At 34.0% G+C, this 16,595-nt stretch overlaps 1 protein-coding gene across 2 annotated transcripts in view; it reads right to left on the bottom strand.

The window, feature by feature from the left end:
• Nucleotides 1–16,595, bottom strand: part of SLF2 (SMC5-SMC6 complex localization factor 2) — a 44,712-nt gene that overhangs the window by 3,889 nt on the left and 24,228 nt on the right. For both annotated transcript variants that reach the window (XM_051981232.1, XM_051981233.1), the window contains 7 exons: nucleotides 15,599–15,737; nucleotides 9,358–9,463; nucleotides 8,750–8,926; nucleotides 7,548–7,645; nucleotides 6,939–7,026; nucleotides 5,778–5,909; nucleotides 316–390 (listed from right to left, as the gene is read on the bottom strand). In XM_051981232.1, coding sequence (XP_051837192.1) covers nucleotides 316–390; nucleotides 5,778–5,909; nucleotides 6,939–7,026; nucleotides 7,548–7,645; nucleotides 8,750–8,926; nucleotides 9,358–9,463; nucleotides 15,599–15,737 — 815 coding nt within the window. The remainder of the gene's footprint in view (nucleotides 1–315; nucleotides 391–5,777; nucleotides 5,910–6,938; nucleotides 7,027–7,547; nucleotides 7,646–8,749; nucleotides 8,927–9,357; nucleotides 9,464–15,598; nucleotides 15,738–16,595) is intronic.

The following is a 16,595-nucleotide window of genomic DNA, read 5'->3' as shown; positions in this document are numbered from 1 at the left end:
TTCCCCTGTCTATTTATTTTTTATTTTTAAAAAAGAGATTTTATTCCCCTCCCAATTACATGTAAAACTACTTTTAAACAAACATTTAAAGAAATTTGAGTTTCAAATTTTTTCTCTTTCCTTCATTTTTTCCCTCCAAGAGACAGCAAGCAATTTGCTATTGGTTACACGTATTCAATCTTAAAATGTTTTTAAATGCATAAAATAAAAAAATGTCAAGTCAAATCAAGTTAACTTTTGGTAAATTTTTCTACATGCAAAATGAATCTACTTATCCTTATAAAAACTACATTAAAAATAATAAAGATCCCTTACCCTTCGTTGAAAAGGGAAAGAATAGGCACTGACTTCATTGACTAAGTGCAGAAGCACATAAGTCAAGTAATATACCTAGAAAAGATTAAACATAAAATAATTAGTGCTTTCTAGTCCGAGGGGAAGGGGGGGAAGAAAAAAGGTCACATTTAGTCTGACAGACCAAAATGTTACTTTTATAATGGAATAAAATGGAGAGAAACACAAATACACACAGACACCTGCTGTAGAGGACACTAAATGACACAATAAATTACTAATTCCTTGGCCTATCTACACAACAGGGAGCTCCAAGCCTGTATACCAGGAAAGTTATTTTGCCAGTTGTGTGACAGATGGAGTAGAGGGCATAACAGTCAATTAAGAAAGTATTAGAATAGTCTATGTAAAAAGTGTTGAGGATCTGAACTAGGAAGGTGGCAGTGTGAGCAAAAAGAAGGAAAACAGATCTGAAAGACACCATGGAAGATGAACTGACAAGTATATGTGGAGAAAAGTGGTCTTATCAAAAGAAATAAAGAATTCTGTAGGAAGACCAGGTTTATATATAGAAGATGAGTTCAGTTTCAGACTCTGATAAATTTAGATAAACAACAATCTAAGAAAAATAAATTCATAGGATACTCAAATCTACATTGTCAGAAAATTAAAAAATATAAGTAGACAGCCATCTTTTTTTGTTGTTTCTGCTAGGAAATTGGGTTAAGTGATTTGCCTAGGATCACACAGTTTTAGTTAAGTATTAAGTGACTGAGGCTGAATATGCTAACTTCAAACTCATCAGTTCCATTTCTTGGCTTTTATTTTTTAGTCATACTGACTATATATTTCTAATCTCCTAAGCAAGAAACTTTAGAGTTGTCAAGTAATTCTTTGCTTTCCATTACATATATTCAACCTATCAGATATCTTAATATCTTTTTCAGAATATTTGATTCATTCCTTCACTTTTCATTTCTACCACCACCACAGTTCAGGTACACATGTTATATTCTTGCTACCAATTGCACAAGATAAATTGATTTTCTTACAGTAAGACTTTGATCATCATTCCTTTGCCCAATTTATAATGGCTAAGTTTAGATTTCTACCAAGCTTTGATGTTTCTTCATAATCTTAACCTGCTCAATTCTATTTCCTACTACAATTCAACTTGTATTCACCACCTTAATTGTACCATTTAAAATTTGTCAAATTCTAGCATACAATCTATGCTCATTTGCCATTCTCACAATCCTTTTTAAAAAAATTATTATACATGTGTATTGATTTTTTAAAAAACTTATTTTCATGAGTTATGTTGGGAAAGAAAAAAAAAAAAAAAAGCAGAACAAAAAGGAAAAACCACAAGAAAAAAAAGCCAGAAGAAAAATAAAGATGAAAATCCTATGCTTCAATCCACATCCATTCTCCACAATTCACTTTCTGGATGTAGATGTCATTTCCCACCCAAAATTGCTTATTTCCTGAGATTACTGAATTGCTGAGAAAAATCAAGTCTACACAGTTGGTCATCATACAATTTTGTTGTTGTGTACAATGTTTTCCTGGTTCTGCTTGCTTCACTCACCATCAGTTCATGTAAAATTTTCCAGGTTTTTTTTGGACATTTTTTTCAGCCATGCACTCATTTTCCAATACTTTGCCACCATATAAACTAATTGCTACAAACATTTATGGATATGTGGGTTCTTTTTCCTCTTTTATGATTTCTTTGGGACCCAGACTGAATAGTAGCACTATTGGATCAAAGGGCACAGAGTCTTCCTCATATCTTTAATAATACTCTCTTCCTCTAGTAACAATTCCAATCATCCATTCTTTAAGTTATTCCAGCACCTAAGCACTCTTCCTTCAATCTTTCCTATATCCAAATCCCATTATGCTTTTAATTATAGCAAATAGTTTAACATCTAATTACAAGCTCATTTTATTTCTTCTAAATATTACCCTTGCTTCAACAAGAGCCTTTCTTAAAGCAGTACTACAGCTACAATAGAGAGATTTAGTGCTGGTGATAGTGGTTTCATATTTTGTTACAAAAAATACCAGACTTCATAACACAAAAGTATAGAACTTGGCTTCTTAAAAGTTGTCAATGGACCACCATCTCTGGCAGGTTTTGCCATGCTGGAATGAATTAAAGCACAATATTGACAATAGACCATGCCTGTTTTCCAAAGAATAGCATATAGAAAAATGGAGAATTTAAATCACCATGATGATGAATTTCATGGGCATGGCAAAAACCTATGAATTAAAGACAAACACAAAATGCCCCTCAGTCTTGGGTAGTCCCAGTCTGCTTCTAGCTACAACAGTAATCAAAAGGCAGAAAAGGGGCAAGAAGATGCTAGGATATGCTATTTTTATATAATCTATAAATTTTAATCTTTAATTCTTAATTTAATCTTTAATCACTTTAGTAAAGTGATTTTTATCTACTGTCCAAAAAATGGACACACAGCCAGAGGAACTAAATTGTATTTATCCTGTGATGATCTTAACTTAAAAGAAACAAGACAAAAGGAAATTGCAGCTAAATGGAAATATAGCTCACAAATTCTCCTTTAAAAAGTAAATAAGAGGCAACAGGAAGCATTATTTCATGAGATGGACTTTGCTACAAGGCTCAAGATAAACATGAAAAAATATCACAATTACATTAATTGCAACTTAAGAGCCAACATCCAAAGTAGATGGAGGAGGGGGTCAATTCTACAAAGAATTCCATTAAATCTTCCAAATCAACTCAACATATATGTTAATATTTGGTGACTTCAATGAACAAGTGGGCCAAGGGGAGGATGATCGGAAATGTTGAAGAATATGGTTTGGGAGCAAAATACAAGAGAAGCAAAAGACTTGTAGAATACACAACCTTATGCTAATATATCACAAATACTTTCTTTGAAAACAGTGTTAGGAATGTTAAGACATGGAAAGCACCAAATATAACAAAAACAAATTATTAAATTCTGACAGGTAGGAAATGACTAATGTAGGAATCATTCCCCTAATCAGCTATGTACAGCTGACAACAAATTTGTTGAAGCAAAAATTCATAAAAATAGAAGAAATTACAATGATAAAAAGATGGCATGTAATTAAGTGAACTTCAATTTGAGAGCACTGCAATAATAAATGTTATTCATTAAATTGTACGAATTGACTTTGACATATTTATAGAAGGAAAAGAAAAAAAGCCATATAATGGGAAAGCATGGGTGGGTTGAAATCTGCAAAAAAGCAAGAGTACCTATACTGATGAGGTCAATTTTTCACCAAAGCTACTTAACAGCAAAACAATATCTGAGTGCCAAAACAAAGGAAAAGTAAATATTTCAAGAGTTATAGTCAGGAGTAAAAAAAAAAAAGTTGGTTTAAGAGAAAAACATACTTAAAAAAAAAAAAACACATAGATGTGAAAAAATGCTCTAAATCACTACTGATTACAGAAATGCAATCAACTCTGAGGTACCACCTCCTCTTATTAGATTGACTAAGACAAAGATAATGATAAATGTTGTAAGAAATGTGAGTAAACTGGAACACTAATGCATTATCAGTGAAGCTGTGAACTGATCTAGCCATTCTGGAGAACAATTTGAAACTATGCCCAAAGAGCTATAAAATTGCGTACCCTTTGATCCAGCATTGTTTCTACTGGATCTGTATCCCAAAAAGATCTTTTTTTTTTTTTCCTTTTCCCTGAGGCAATTGGGGTTAAGTGACTTGCCCTCCTGACTTCAGGGCTGGTGCTTTATCCACTAAATCACTTAGCTGCCCCCCAAAGAGATCTTAAAGCAGCGAAAAGCATCCACATGTAAAAAAATGCTTGTAATATCTCTTTTTATGGTGGCAAACAACTGGAAAATGAATGGATGTCCATCAATTGGGGAATGGCTTAATAAATTGTGGTATATGAAAATCATGGAATATTATTGTTTAATAAGAAATAATGAATAGGATGCTAATTTCAGAAAAGCCTCAAAAGACTTACATGAACTGATGCTCAGTGAAGTGAGTAGAATTAGAACAATATATACAATTACAGCAAAATTATATGATGATCAATTATAAGAGACTCAGGTCTTCTCAGCCATATAGGGATACAACACAATTCGAATAGACATGGAATAGAAAATGCCACCTGTAATATTCTTCTCTAAAATGTAATTTTCTGTGGGAGCAGGTTTCTTGGGGGCTTCTGGAAGTAGCTTTAGTTTCAGTTCAGTAATCATAAGTGCAGCCAGGAGTTAAAGTCCAAATCCTTTATTGTCTCCTTCAAAATCTTATCTCCTTTACTTGGGGATCGGCTAGTTTTCTGGAGGCCTTCCAGATCTTGGTTTCAGTGTTTTCCACAGGACAGCCTGCTACCGCTTCTCTATTTTCCTTAGTTCTGCCTGAATGCCTTCTCTGGCTTCTGAAATCTCCTCAACTTTCAAAGATTTGTGCTTGAGCCTTCAGCCACAGCAAAGGTGGACGATGGAATGAATCAGAAAGCTCAGAAAGCTTCTAATGCGCTTGTCCTTTCTGGCCCTGACAGCTCCTCCTTACATGTTCCACACTGAGTATACACCAATTATTTATATCACTAGGAAACCATTATTTGTTGTAGGATTAAATCAGTGCTAAACTAGATTTAACCACTGTCTCCTCAATTCCACTTACTTAGCACCTGTTTCAAGTTCTGGCCCATAACAGCCACCCACATCCAAAGAGACAACTAGGGAAACTGAATGTGGATCACACTATTTTCACCTTTTTGTTTGTTTGCTTTTTTATTTTTCATAGTTTTTCTTTTGTTCTGTTTCTTCTTTCACAATATGATTAATATGGAATATGGTTAAAATAATTGTACATGTATAACTTATACATGTTAGCTGTCTTGGGAAGGGAGGAGATAAGAAAGGGGTGGAGAAATAATGAACTCAAAATCTTACAAAAATGAATGTTGAAAACTATCTTCACATGTAATTGAAAAAAATTGCTTCTGAAAGAAAAAAACATATAGAATTATGCTCTTAAATTATAATGACACCTATTTTATGCTACTCAATTTATTCAAAAATTTCATAGCAGAAATAAATGGAAAAGTAGGACTCGCTTTTTGGCCAGCTTCCTGAAATTCATTTATTATTACAAAAAGCCCATGGAAAAGTCAATCTTGTTTTCATGTGCTTCCAGATAACTTAAGTCTTTCAAAATAAGATTTTATTAATGCCTTATTTTTACATCATCTTTATTTCATTTCTATGTAGATATGAAAATCTTCCTAAACCGCAGAAAATTGTTCCTTACAATAAAGAATGAAAGGGTTTGGAAAAGCCAGTTCAGCTAAACAACACATCAACCAAGTCTGACAGCATACATAGCATTCCATTTTCAAAGTCACCTACTTCTGCAAAAAAAAGAGATAATACATGTATTTTATCAGATAATCCCGTCTTAAAACATACCTGTTGCTCAAGATCTATATTTAAGCAGTTTTTGGTAATGTTACCCTCTTCTTCACCTCTTTTCTTTGCTATCATTTTCCTTAACATATCAGAAGGCTTCATTTGCATTAGGTACTGACAAAGGAGAGACATCTACCAAATGAAAGACATAGGAGATGAATTATCAGTAGTATCAGTAGTGGAAGTTTCTTTTAAGTTCCCTTCTTTGTGAATAATTATTTATGTTAATTTATAAGAATGGCACTAATAAATAAGCTTTAGTATGGTAGCATTACATTGCTCTTCCTTCTTACACCTACCTTTAATACATATTCATGTGTATACACACATACACATACACACATACACACAGAGTCCCCTGATTACTCTCCTTTAATTAAAGATCTTAATATCTTACAGCTAACTTTGTGTTAGAATAGGTTTTTATTATTTAAGGATAAATGTTTGAATGGGCCAGCTGGCCAAAAATGTAAAAATTTTGAGTTTTTATACATTTACATGAAAATCTTATTTCTTCAGGGAGTAATGAATGTTCAGTGAATCAGTAATGAATGAATCATTGAAATGGAGATGTAATGCTTAGGGTTGAATATGTCATCACTAAACTCTTTCATTTGAAGACTAATTACCAAGTTTGAGAATTCATTATTAATGTGGTTCTAAGTCTGTACCTGAATATTTTAAAGGGAAAATGGGTAAGAATAAAAACATGAATCCCAGCTAGTTGTTTCCTATTTCTTCTTCCATGGGGACAAACACCATTATCTGCCAATCACTCATAACTTAAGTTATGCAGATAACTTAGTAATTTATGTGTCACAAAGTATTTATAAATTCAAGTATCCCAAACTCAAATTATCTTAAATCTACCACTGTAACACCACATATTTCAAATTTTAAGTGCTTTTCTACTGAGTTTTCTTCATTTGTAATGTCTTTTAATTTTCCAAGAAGGAAAACAAAATAGAATCATTAAAAGACTGTAAAGTTAAATTCTTATGTCATGGCATATACTATTAACCAATATTAAACAGTCAAATTTTAGCAGTTTTAAAAAAGATTATTTAGTAGCTTGTGAAAAGCAATTACAAGAAGCTCCAGGCTTTTAAAATTCCTAAAGTGAATCCTTAAACCAACACTCAGTCAAAAAGATATTCATACCTGCAAATCACTGGTACTTGGAATATCTTCAGGTTTCTTGTCCAGAAATTTAGCAATAATCACTAGGCTGAGATGCTGTCTCACCTGCCTAAAATTTAAATTTAAAACTGCAATTACATTTATTTTTTAACAATATTTTTGGAAAGCTAAAGAGGAGGTGAGCATTTTTTTAAAGCATGATTTTTCTTAGTCCTTAATTTATTCCAATTTTAAAATAGTTTCAAGAGAATTATATTACAGAGCAATAAACATTACTAATGTAAGAGGGGAAACATTTTATATCAATATTTTATAAGGTCAAGAATGATTTCCAGAACCATTATCTAGACAGTAAATACGGATTAAGCAGCAAACTCAAGTTTTTGCTGGTACTATATGTTATCACAATAAAAAAATGAGAAATAATACTGATCTGTCACTCAAAGATAATGAGAAGCAATAGAAAAAAGGAAAGAACTTTCAATAAGCATTTAGTAAGCAACTAAATGCCAAGAGCTGGGAGACAAGTATAAAGAATAGAAAGATTCTCTTCTACTAAAGAGCTTACACTTTTCTGAAGTAAATGCTATTACAACCTTTTTTCCCCTTCCTCCCCAGAGTTTTAAATACCTTCCACGTACTGTCCAGTTAGGGACAAACTGTACCAACCACAGAAGATTGTGATGATGAGTGGACAGCTCACTTATAGCCATACAGAGTTCAGGCATCTGAAAAACAAAAATAAAACAGGAGTTTATTTCATGATAGTTATCATGCACGGATTAAACAGCTGAAAGTCCATTTACATTGACTAACATTTATTATTCCCAACCTTCTCCCTCCAAATACCAAATCTCTTCTTTTAAAACCAGTACATTACAAAGAAGCACTTAAAAGATTCCAATTAACTTATTACAGAACAGTTAGAGCTCTTTGCTAAGATGAAAATAGTTTTCGAACCTTCAGGTTAGTTCAATATTGTGATCACAGATAATATAAATACAAAAATTCTACATCCATACAACACTTGTGATACTGATATACAAATCTCCTTTCTTCTCTAAATCAATTTAGGTTCTTCAGAGAACTAAGACATCTTCAATTAACTCTGTACCAAGAATTTCACATAAGCAAACGCCCCAAAACTGCCTTCCCACATAAACAAAGGCAAAACTAAGGTAGAAATCACTTGAGTTTATAGATCTATTGCAGAAGTTCATCTTTGTGTTGTAGATCATTAGTGTGAAATTCAAACAGAAACGAGTCACTTATGTATACATAAGGATCTCTCAAAATACTGAGCCACATATTGACTTAGTTTAATAGTATTATGTATGTTTTATTTATTTTGAGAAATACTTCCCAATTATATTTTAGTTTAATTTGGGATGCACTAGGAAGAGTTGTTCACTGCATGATGACATCTTCATTGTAGATGACATCTCTTTTACAATCTAGTGAAGTGTGTTACAGGCCTTTTCTCAAAATAACGAAATAATGTAAATTAAGTGTATAATGTACAAGATCATGAAGGAAATAATTTGTTGAAATCATTATCAACATTAAAAAAAAAATCCAGTGAGTCCTAAACTTAGGAAGCTCTGATTAAGGATGATGGAAAAGGATAATTTTCATGTTTTTAACATATTAATAAATTTAACATATTAACAAACACATGCAGTCTCTTTCTCTGTGTCTGAGTCAATCCTCATTTGCCAAATATTAGGTTTTATATTGGAAACAGAACACATTTTTATTCTGTCTGCACGGAAAGTAAACTTCTGCACTCATAACACCAAACTAGTATTATTCTTCAGCAGTTCACCTCTTACCTTTGTGTCCCAATCTCTAATGTTTTTCAACAGGTTTATGAGGAGACTCTGAAAATCCACTAGTGCAATTTGTTTCAGGTGCTTTTCCAAACTCATTTTCAAGAACATTAAAAGCAGCAAGATTATTTCTTGATCTGTGTAACCTTCTGGGTATACAGCTGTACACAAGCCTATAAACTTAACACACAATCACAAAAATAAATGAAATGAAATTTCTAAGGAAAAATATTTTACTTACAGGCCTATATCCAGAAAAAAATATTCCTTTATATTCTGGGACTTAGCAACGATTCAATCATTACAAAGACAGAACAAACATTATAAAACAAAATATTTCTGCTAACTCTTTCTCTAGATTCCTAAGTTTCATGACAAATCAAAGTTCTCTACTTCAATACTAGACCTCAGATGAATACCAAAATAAAGTTGTGAGTAATAAAACTAAATTTTTTCTTAATCAAGTCCTGGCTTCCAAAGCAAAAGCATCATTTATTATTATCACTGTTTTTTGTAGAAAGGGCATTTATTCCATGTGAAATCTGAAACTGAAACTGAAAAAAAAGACAAAAATGACTCTTAAAAAAACTGATAAAAGGCAAGTTTCTTACCTTAACTACATTTAAAATGTTAGTTTCTGGAAGACATGAAACAACAGTTTCTGCTACAGAATCTTCACTTTTTCTTTCTTCAGATATGTGTTGTACCTTAAAATTACTAAAAAACAAAGAAACATGAAATATACCTAACATTCATTCAACCAAAGTTCTATTGATCATTTTCTGGAACAAGGCAGTGCAAGGTAAGGCAGAGAAAGATAAATAAAAAATGATCCCCAGAAGTTTGAGAAGATAAAATATTCAAAATAACAATATAACTAAGCATAAGTCACAAACTTTAATCAGTGGAAGATAAAGCACTGAAGTCCAAAATGAAGGAAAGAGCTAGTTTTTTCTATTAAGCTCTATCCAGATCATATTTAGAATACCGTATGCAGTTCAGGGGGAAGGCTCTGCAAACTAAAGTGTGTCCAGAAGGATATCATGAATTCAAGAGGACTTAAGGATACAAAAGTTAAGGAATTGGTAATATTTAGCTGAATAGCAATACTCAACTTCCCCCCCAAACACACAATGTAGAAAGGTTTTAACTAGCAGAAAATCAAAAGGCCATTTGCTGTGGATATTGTAGAAGGAATTATTGGTTACTATAGATTCAATTCAGCAAGCATTCATTAAGTCCCTTTACTTGAAGTACTGTGCACATAAAGATCAAAAACAAAATAAGTCATCCTGTATAATGAGGAGGTTACAATCTATAAGGGAAGGGAAAATATGAGCCCCTGAATAAGTATATACAAATTATATATAAAGTTAATTCAAATTAATTTCAGAGGACAGTAAAAACAATTTGAGAGCCAGGAAGGCACTGCATAGAAAGTTGAAGCTAAAAGGGAGTTAAGGGGTAGGATGACAGCAAGACATTTATTAAGCATATACTATGTCCCAGGCACTGTGCAAAACATTTTTAAAATATTTTTTAATTTGGTCTCCACAAGAATCCTGAAATACAGGTGCCATTATTAGGCTCATTTTATTATTGAGGAAACTGAGGCAGACAGAGGCTAAGTGACTTGTTAAGAAAATGGGAGAAAAATGAATTTACAATCATTTATCTAAAGTTAGAAAAGATCTCAGAAGTCATCTAATCCAATCTTCTCATTGTACAGATGCTGAAATTGCAGCTAACAGAAGTTTAGTGAATGGTTACCCATAAGGTTAAGTAAGATTTCAAAGAAAGAAGAGATAAATTGGGAATGCAGAAGGGGTAAGTGAATAGAAGTCATAATGAAGATAAATAACTTTAGGAGAAGTAAGGGAGGGAAAAGAAAAATGGTTATTGTCTGAGAGATAAATTTCAGAGTTCTGAATCAGAGATCAAACAACTCTAAATGATGATTCATAAGATTACAGATTTAGATCTGGAAAAAACCTTAGAGGACATCTAATCTAACCCTCTCATTTGACAGTTAAGCAACCTGAGACTCAGGGATGTGAAATGACTTCCAGCAAGATCATACAGATGACATGTCATCCTTATTTGATAGTGTCAGGTGAGGGACGGTGAGAGGTGAGATAATGAATTGAGAAGGATATCAATGTGTACACTAAAATCCCAAAGTATGAGAACTGGAACACAGAGGACAGAGTTCTAAGGTCTAGATGGGCAATCAATAAAAATGAATTAAGTACCCCTCAAAAAAGATGACAATGGCAGGAAAGTCTAGACACAGCAGCAAGGAGCAGAATATGCTCCTTTTTCTTGGAGAGTTAAATGTGTAGGAAACAAAAAGCAATGTGTCAACCACTAGAGAGGACATCCAGTGACACACTGTTCTCATGGACAGAGGGAACCCATGTGCTTGTGAGTATAAAATGGAAAAAATAGGAGAATCACAAGCCTAATATTAGGGAAGTTGTTAACAATAAAGTGAGAGCTCCTGAAGACATAACAGAAAGAGAAGGGTTGAAATATAGGGAAAAGGGAACCAGGATCTGTGGCAATCAGTGAAGGCTTAACTGGAGGTGACATCTCAGTTTGGTCATGAAGGATGAATAGATACTATTGATAGGCAGACTGAGATGAAACTCTGATTTTAAAGTGAAAAGAGAACAACTTGAAATCCAGAGACTTATCAAGTATATGACTTTGTGCTAGTCAATTAACTGCTCCCAGCCCTCAGTTTCCTTACTTGTAAATGAGAATAACACTTCCAATAGTTAACTCTCAGGGTTGTTGCAAGAACATATTTTAAAATCTTAAAGTAACAACTTTTAGGGCTTAAAAAAAAAGATTATGATGATATTTAAGATCCCTTTTACCTTTAAATCTAAAATGCTAACAGGGGAGACATGCATATACACAAGCATATACTAACACCTATATAAGAGACACAAGGTAACACTGAGAGAATATGGGGGGGAGGGGAGAGAAGGAACTGATCAGGAAAGGAATCACAAAGATGAAGCATTTGAGCTGGGTCTTGAAGGAGAATCAAGGATCCTAAGGAGGGTAGGTGAGAAAAGAGTATATTGTAGAAGCAAGAGAGATAGCCAGAGCAAAGGCAAGTTAAATGGAACAATAAGATCAGTTTAGTAAGCATAAAGAGCAATGCAGCAAATAAGATATAAAAAGACCAGGAAGTTAAGATAGGGCCCAGATTTGACTGATAAATAGAGGAGCTAATATTTCACTCTAGAGTTAATAAGAAATCATTGGATTTTATGGGAGGGGGAGGGAAGGAGACAACCAAGAGAAAGAGGAGAGGAAAATTCAGGGAATGTGTGTAGAACATTCAGACTCATGTTTTATAGAAGATCATTCTAAGGGGCGGCCATCCAGACTGGAATGGGGAATTGGAGGCAGAGAGACAAATTAGGGGCCACCTCTATACTCCAGGTGAGAAGTGAAGAGGGCTTAACTAGAGTTAGATGGCTATATGAGTGAACAGCAGGAATGGAAGGGAAAAAATCAAAGTACATTCTAAGGGCTAGAATATGGAAGACCTTGAGGCTAATGAGCTGGACCTTATCACCTGTAAGATAAGGAGAGCTAAAAAGAGTTTTTGAGCAAAGGAGTAATAAGAAAATTCATCAGACATTGATGAATATGATGAATTGGGAAGAGAAGATCCTGGAAGAAGGCAGAGAACTGAAGACCAGAATTCATTAGAAACCAGTTTGACTGTAAAAGGGAGAAAAACAGAATGGCATTTAGAAGGCAAAGGAATAAATATGAAAATTCATAATAATAGTAGGCAGTATTTATATCTAACTTATTATGTGCCAGGCTCCGTACAAAGCACTGAAAATACGATCTCATTTGATCTTCACTCCAACCTTTTGAGGCAGGTACTATTATTATCCCATTTACAGCTGAGATAATTGAAGCAAAAAAATTTCCCAAGGGTCACAAAGGTAAGTAAGTGTCTGAGACCACAGTTTTACTCAATTCTTCCTGACTCCAGGCCCAGCACTTTCATCAACTGTTAAACCGTACTGCCTTAAGATGCAAGAGTCAGAAATTTGGTAAGATAATATGACAGATATGGAAATATGTTTAAAAGAACTGCACATTGTTACCTACATCAGATTGTTTGCTGTCTGGGAGAAGAGCAAAGTAGGGAGAAAAGTTTTGAACACAAAGTCTTACAAAAATGAATGTTGAACAGGAGAACTGTTCGGTTCTGCAAATATGTATTGTATCTAGGATATACTGCAACATATTTAACATATATAGGACTGCTTGCCATTGGGGGGGGGTGGAGGGAGGGAGGGGAAAAAAACGAAACATAAGCGAGTGCAAGGGACCCTGGCATGGATTCTGTCAATACAAAGTTATTATTAAATAAAATAAAATTTAAATAAAAAAAAATGAATGTTGAAAAATATCTTTACATATATTTGGAAAAGTAAAATACTATTAAGGAAAAAAAAGAAATTTTGTGAGAAAACAAGGTCAAGAAGGCAAAAGGGAGTAGTGTAAAAGCAACAAGAGTTATACTGGAATATGGAAATGCATCACTTTTTTTGTGGCAGAAAGAAAAAAAGAGAAAGAAGTAAGTTGAAGCAAAAAGGAATTAGATGAATGAGTTCCCACCTGGGGAATCTAGATTTTCTTAGTAGAGATCACTGTATTTACTATGCACTGAAAGATGGTGAAAGTGAAAATTTGAAAAAGGTAAAAAATATTTACACTATCACTGCCAATCCCATCATAACTACTGTAAATAATACTTTCGAGAACAGCCACTGGTAGGAATAAATGCTAAAGAATCTATGGGAGGGGCAGCTAGATAGTACAGTGGATAGAGCACCAGCCTTGAAGTCAGGAGGACCTGAGTTCAAATCTAGTCTCAGACACTTAACACTTCCTAGCTGTGTGACCCTGGGCAGGTCACTTAACCCCAATTGCCTCAGCAAATTTAAAAAAAAAAAAAAAAAAAAGAATCTATGGGAGATGAAAAATAGGACCAATGAACATAGCAATAAGTACCTACTAACTGAAATTAAACAGGGTTTGTTACTGCCCATGTTTATCCACTGTCTGTATTTTTTTCCAGTGATATTTTGTAGGTCAAAAGGAGGAATGAAAAACATAGATGGTCAGAATGATCCATGCATGGCCATTATTAATTACGGCTTAAAGGGCCAAGAAGATCCAGAAAGTTAATAAGGGCATCATTAAAATGGTTGAATGTGGCGTCTAGTCTAAGTAGAATATCTAATATGGTTAAAGTGGTTAGAATTGAGCAAATTAGGGAGTGTCAGATAAACTGCAGGTCCTAATGAGGGCAGAGCTGATACAATGAATGATGGAAGAGGTTATAAGTTAGCAGGCTATAGTGGGAAATCTACTGAGTTCAAAATAATTATCTCTCTATATACATTACTTCGAAATTGAATGCACATATAGCTAATCAGAAGTTGTCAAACCTGCAGAAGACCAAATTATGGGTTACTTTTTATTATGTAGTAACTCCAATGTATTTACTAGTGCTATAGAGCACATGGAAAGGGTAGAGATCTGAACTTTTAAGGCGCTTACAAAATTATAGCTATAGAATATTAATATTAAAAAAGAATTTACATATCAATTTTATCATGAGAAACACTTGGTCTAGAAGGGATCCAATGTCACTCAGCTAGTTAGTGGATAAAACTGGCAAGACTCAATTCCCAACTCAGAGCTCTTTTTATTGTATTCCATGACTCCCATAATCTGGTATTCTAGGTCACTGGGTAAAAAAAACTTTTAAACTGCTAAGGTTTAACCACATGAATTGCTTTTTTTGATCTACAGACATTTGCATAAGAATGTATTTTAAAATATCTCATTTAAATGTCAGCCAGATGTAAGAGGAGGAAAATTTGGAAATATATTGAAAATGGTCTTTTTCTCTACTCACAATCACCTTACCATTCATTTCTCCCACTCTTCTTTCTATAAAGTTGCATTTTGCAAATTCAGCTTTATGTAAGATATTCTGAAAAAAATCCCTATTCCAACACCTTCCCCTCCCCCCACAGTACATGCTCTCTCTATTCTTGCCCTTCAGCTTGGCATTGTAGTCTGCAACCTTCCTTCCCCCCCCCCACAAACTCCTCCAAGTGAAAGCAGAACAGACTTGCTAAGAGATTACTACCACTTCCAGAGCAGAGATCTCCTTATCTCCTTCACCATGAACTACTCCCTAAGTGTCTGTCTCTACTTCTACATGTCACCTGTCCTCTCCTCTCTGTGTCTGACGCCAATATGTTCTTCCTCTCAGTTCCAGTTATTCCTCCTCCTGATCCTCCCTTCTCCTGAACTCCCTTCTCTGTTCCCAGCCCCAATATATCCTTCAACTATGTGCTGGCCCTCTCTGTCTTCTCCCTGCACAGGCAAGAAATGGAAATCCCCCTTCGTTTCCTACTTCTGTCATCAAATTACATAAAAATTGCTTCAAGTAGAACTTTACAAAACAGTCCACTTACATAAAGCAAGAACTGTCTATTCAATCTCAAAAGGAACTGCTATTCCCAGAACCTCAAATTCACTTAGTCTAAAAACCCTCTTCTGGCCACAACCTACTTTCTAGACAAAAAAGATATATCAAGATCAGCAAATTTTCTCCTGACTGTGTTATGATTCAGTTGTCCTTGGGCTACATTTCTATCTATTTCCTGTACACAGGACATACAAGAATATTTGTGAAATACAACCTCCTATACCATGGTTTGAAAATTTAAATCCTTTCTTGTCCTCAGACATCAATGCTAGTAAACTGTGAATAGCTGTAAGAAAACTTACAAAATATCTTCATTAAAGACAGGCTGAAGATTTTGCACAGGAAATAAACACTTAAAACTAACTCCCATGTTGACAAACACAGTTGCTATATCAGATAGTGATGGAATCCAAGGCCAACTTGATGAGCCACTGGTGGTATCTAGAGAAAAAAAGAGACAAAATATTAGCTCCATTACTGTAGACATTTTCCCAAATTAGAAAAAAAATTTTTACAAGATGGTCCCAGTTTCATGATGAAATATAACATAGAAAAATAGTATTTTATAGTAAATAAATTGAGTTTCACAGAACTTGAAATATTTGAAAGGCATACTACAGTCTATTATGTAGAAAGTCGATGGCTCAAAAGATGACAAGAAGAAAACCATTCTTTGTTCAACCACATTTACTAATCCTGTAGTAGTTAATCTACCTAATCTAGTTAAACTAATGTTTAACTAGACTTAGAAATAAAAATGCTCTTGAGCTTCACTTTTTATCAAATTATAGGTAAATCACCTTCTACATACCTACATAATCCACAGGCAAATAAGAACATATTGCTATGTGCAGAAGTCTTCTCACAAAAACAGCAATTCCACCCCCTAAAAAATTAAAACTGGCCTACAACTGTTATCCTTATCACGGTGCATTATGCCAATCTGTTTCTCAGTGTAATACTGTTTGTTGCTGTTGACTACATCCCAATTAATTTTTAACTTCCAATTATACCAACACTTCTGGCAAAGCAACCCACAAGCTGGGAAATTACCCAATTAGGGCTGTCACTTAAATGATTTGGAAACTCTTTTCTCCTGTACAACTGGAACACACAGATACTCTTTTTAACTTTGATCAGAAACAGATCATGAGCACCTCACTCCATTACTACACATTCTGAAATTATACAAGCAATTTAAATCACTAAACACATTTAATCCTTTCCAGAGGCAGCTGGAGGCACAGTGGATCAAGTACTGGCTTAGAGTCAGGAAAACCTCAGCTCCAGCTTACTAGC

This window comes from Antechinus flavipes, chromosome 2 (assembly GCF_016432865.1).
Source record: "Antechinus flavipes isolate AdamAnt ecotype Samford, QLD, Australia chromosome 2, AdamAnt_v2, whole genome shotgun sequence".
Classification (NCBI taxonomy): domain Eukaryota; kingdom Metazoa; phylum Chordata; class Mammalia; order Dasyuromorphia; family Dasyuridae; genus Antechinus; species Antechinus flavipes.
Note: the sequence above shows the minus strand (reverse complement) of the source record. Positions and strands in the feature narration are given on the sequence as shown.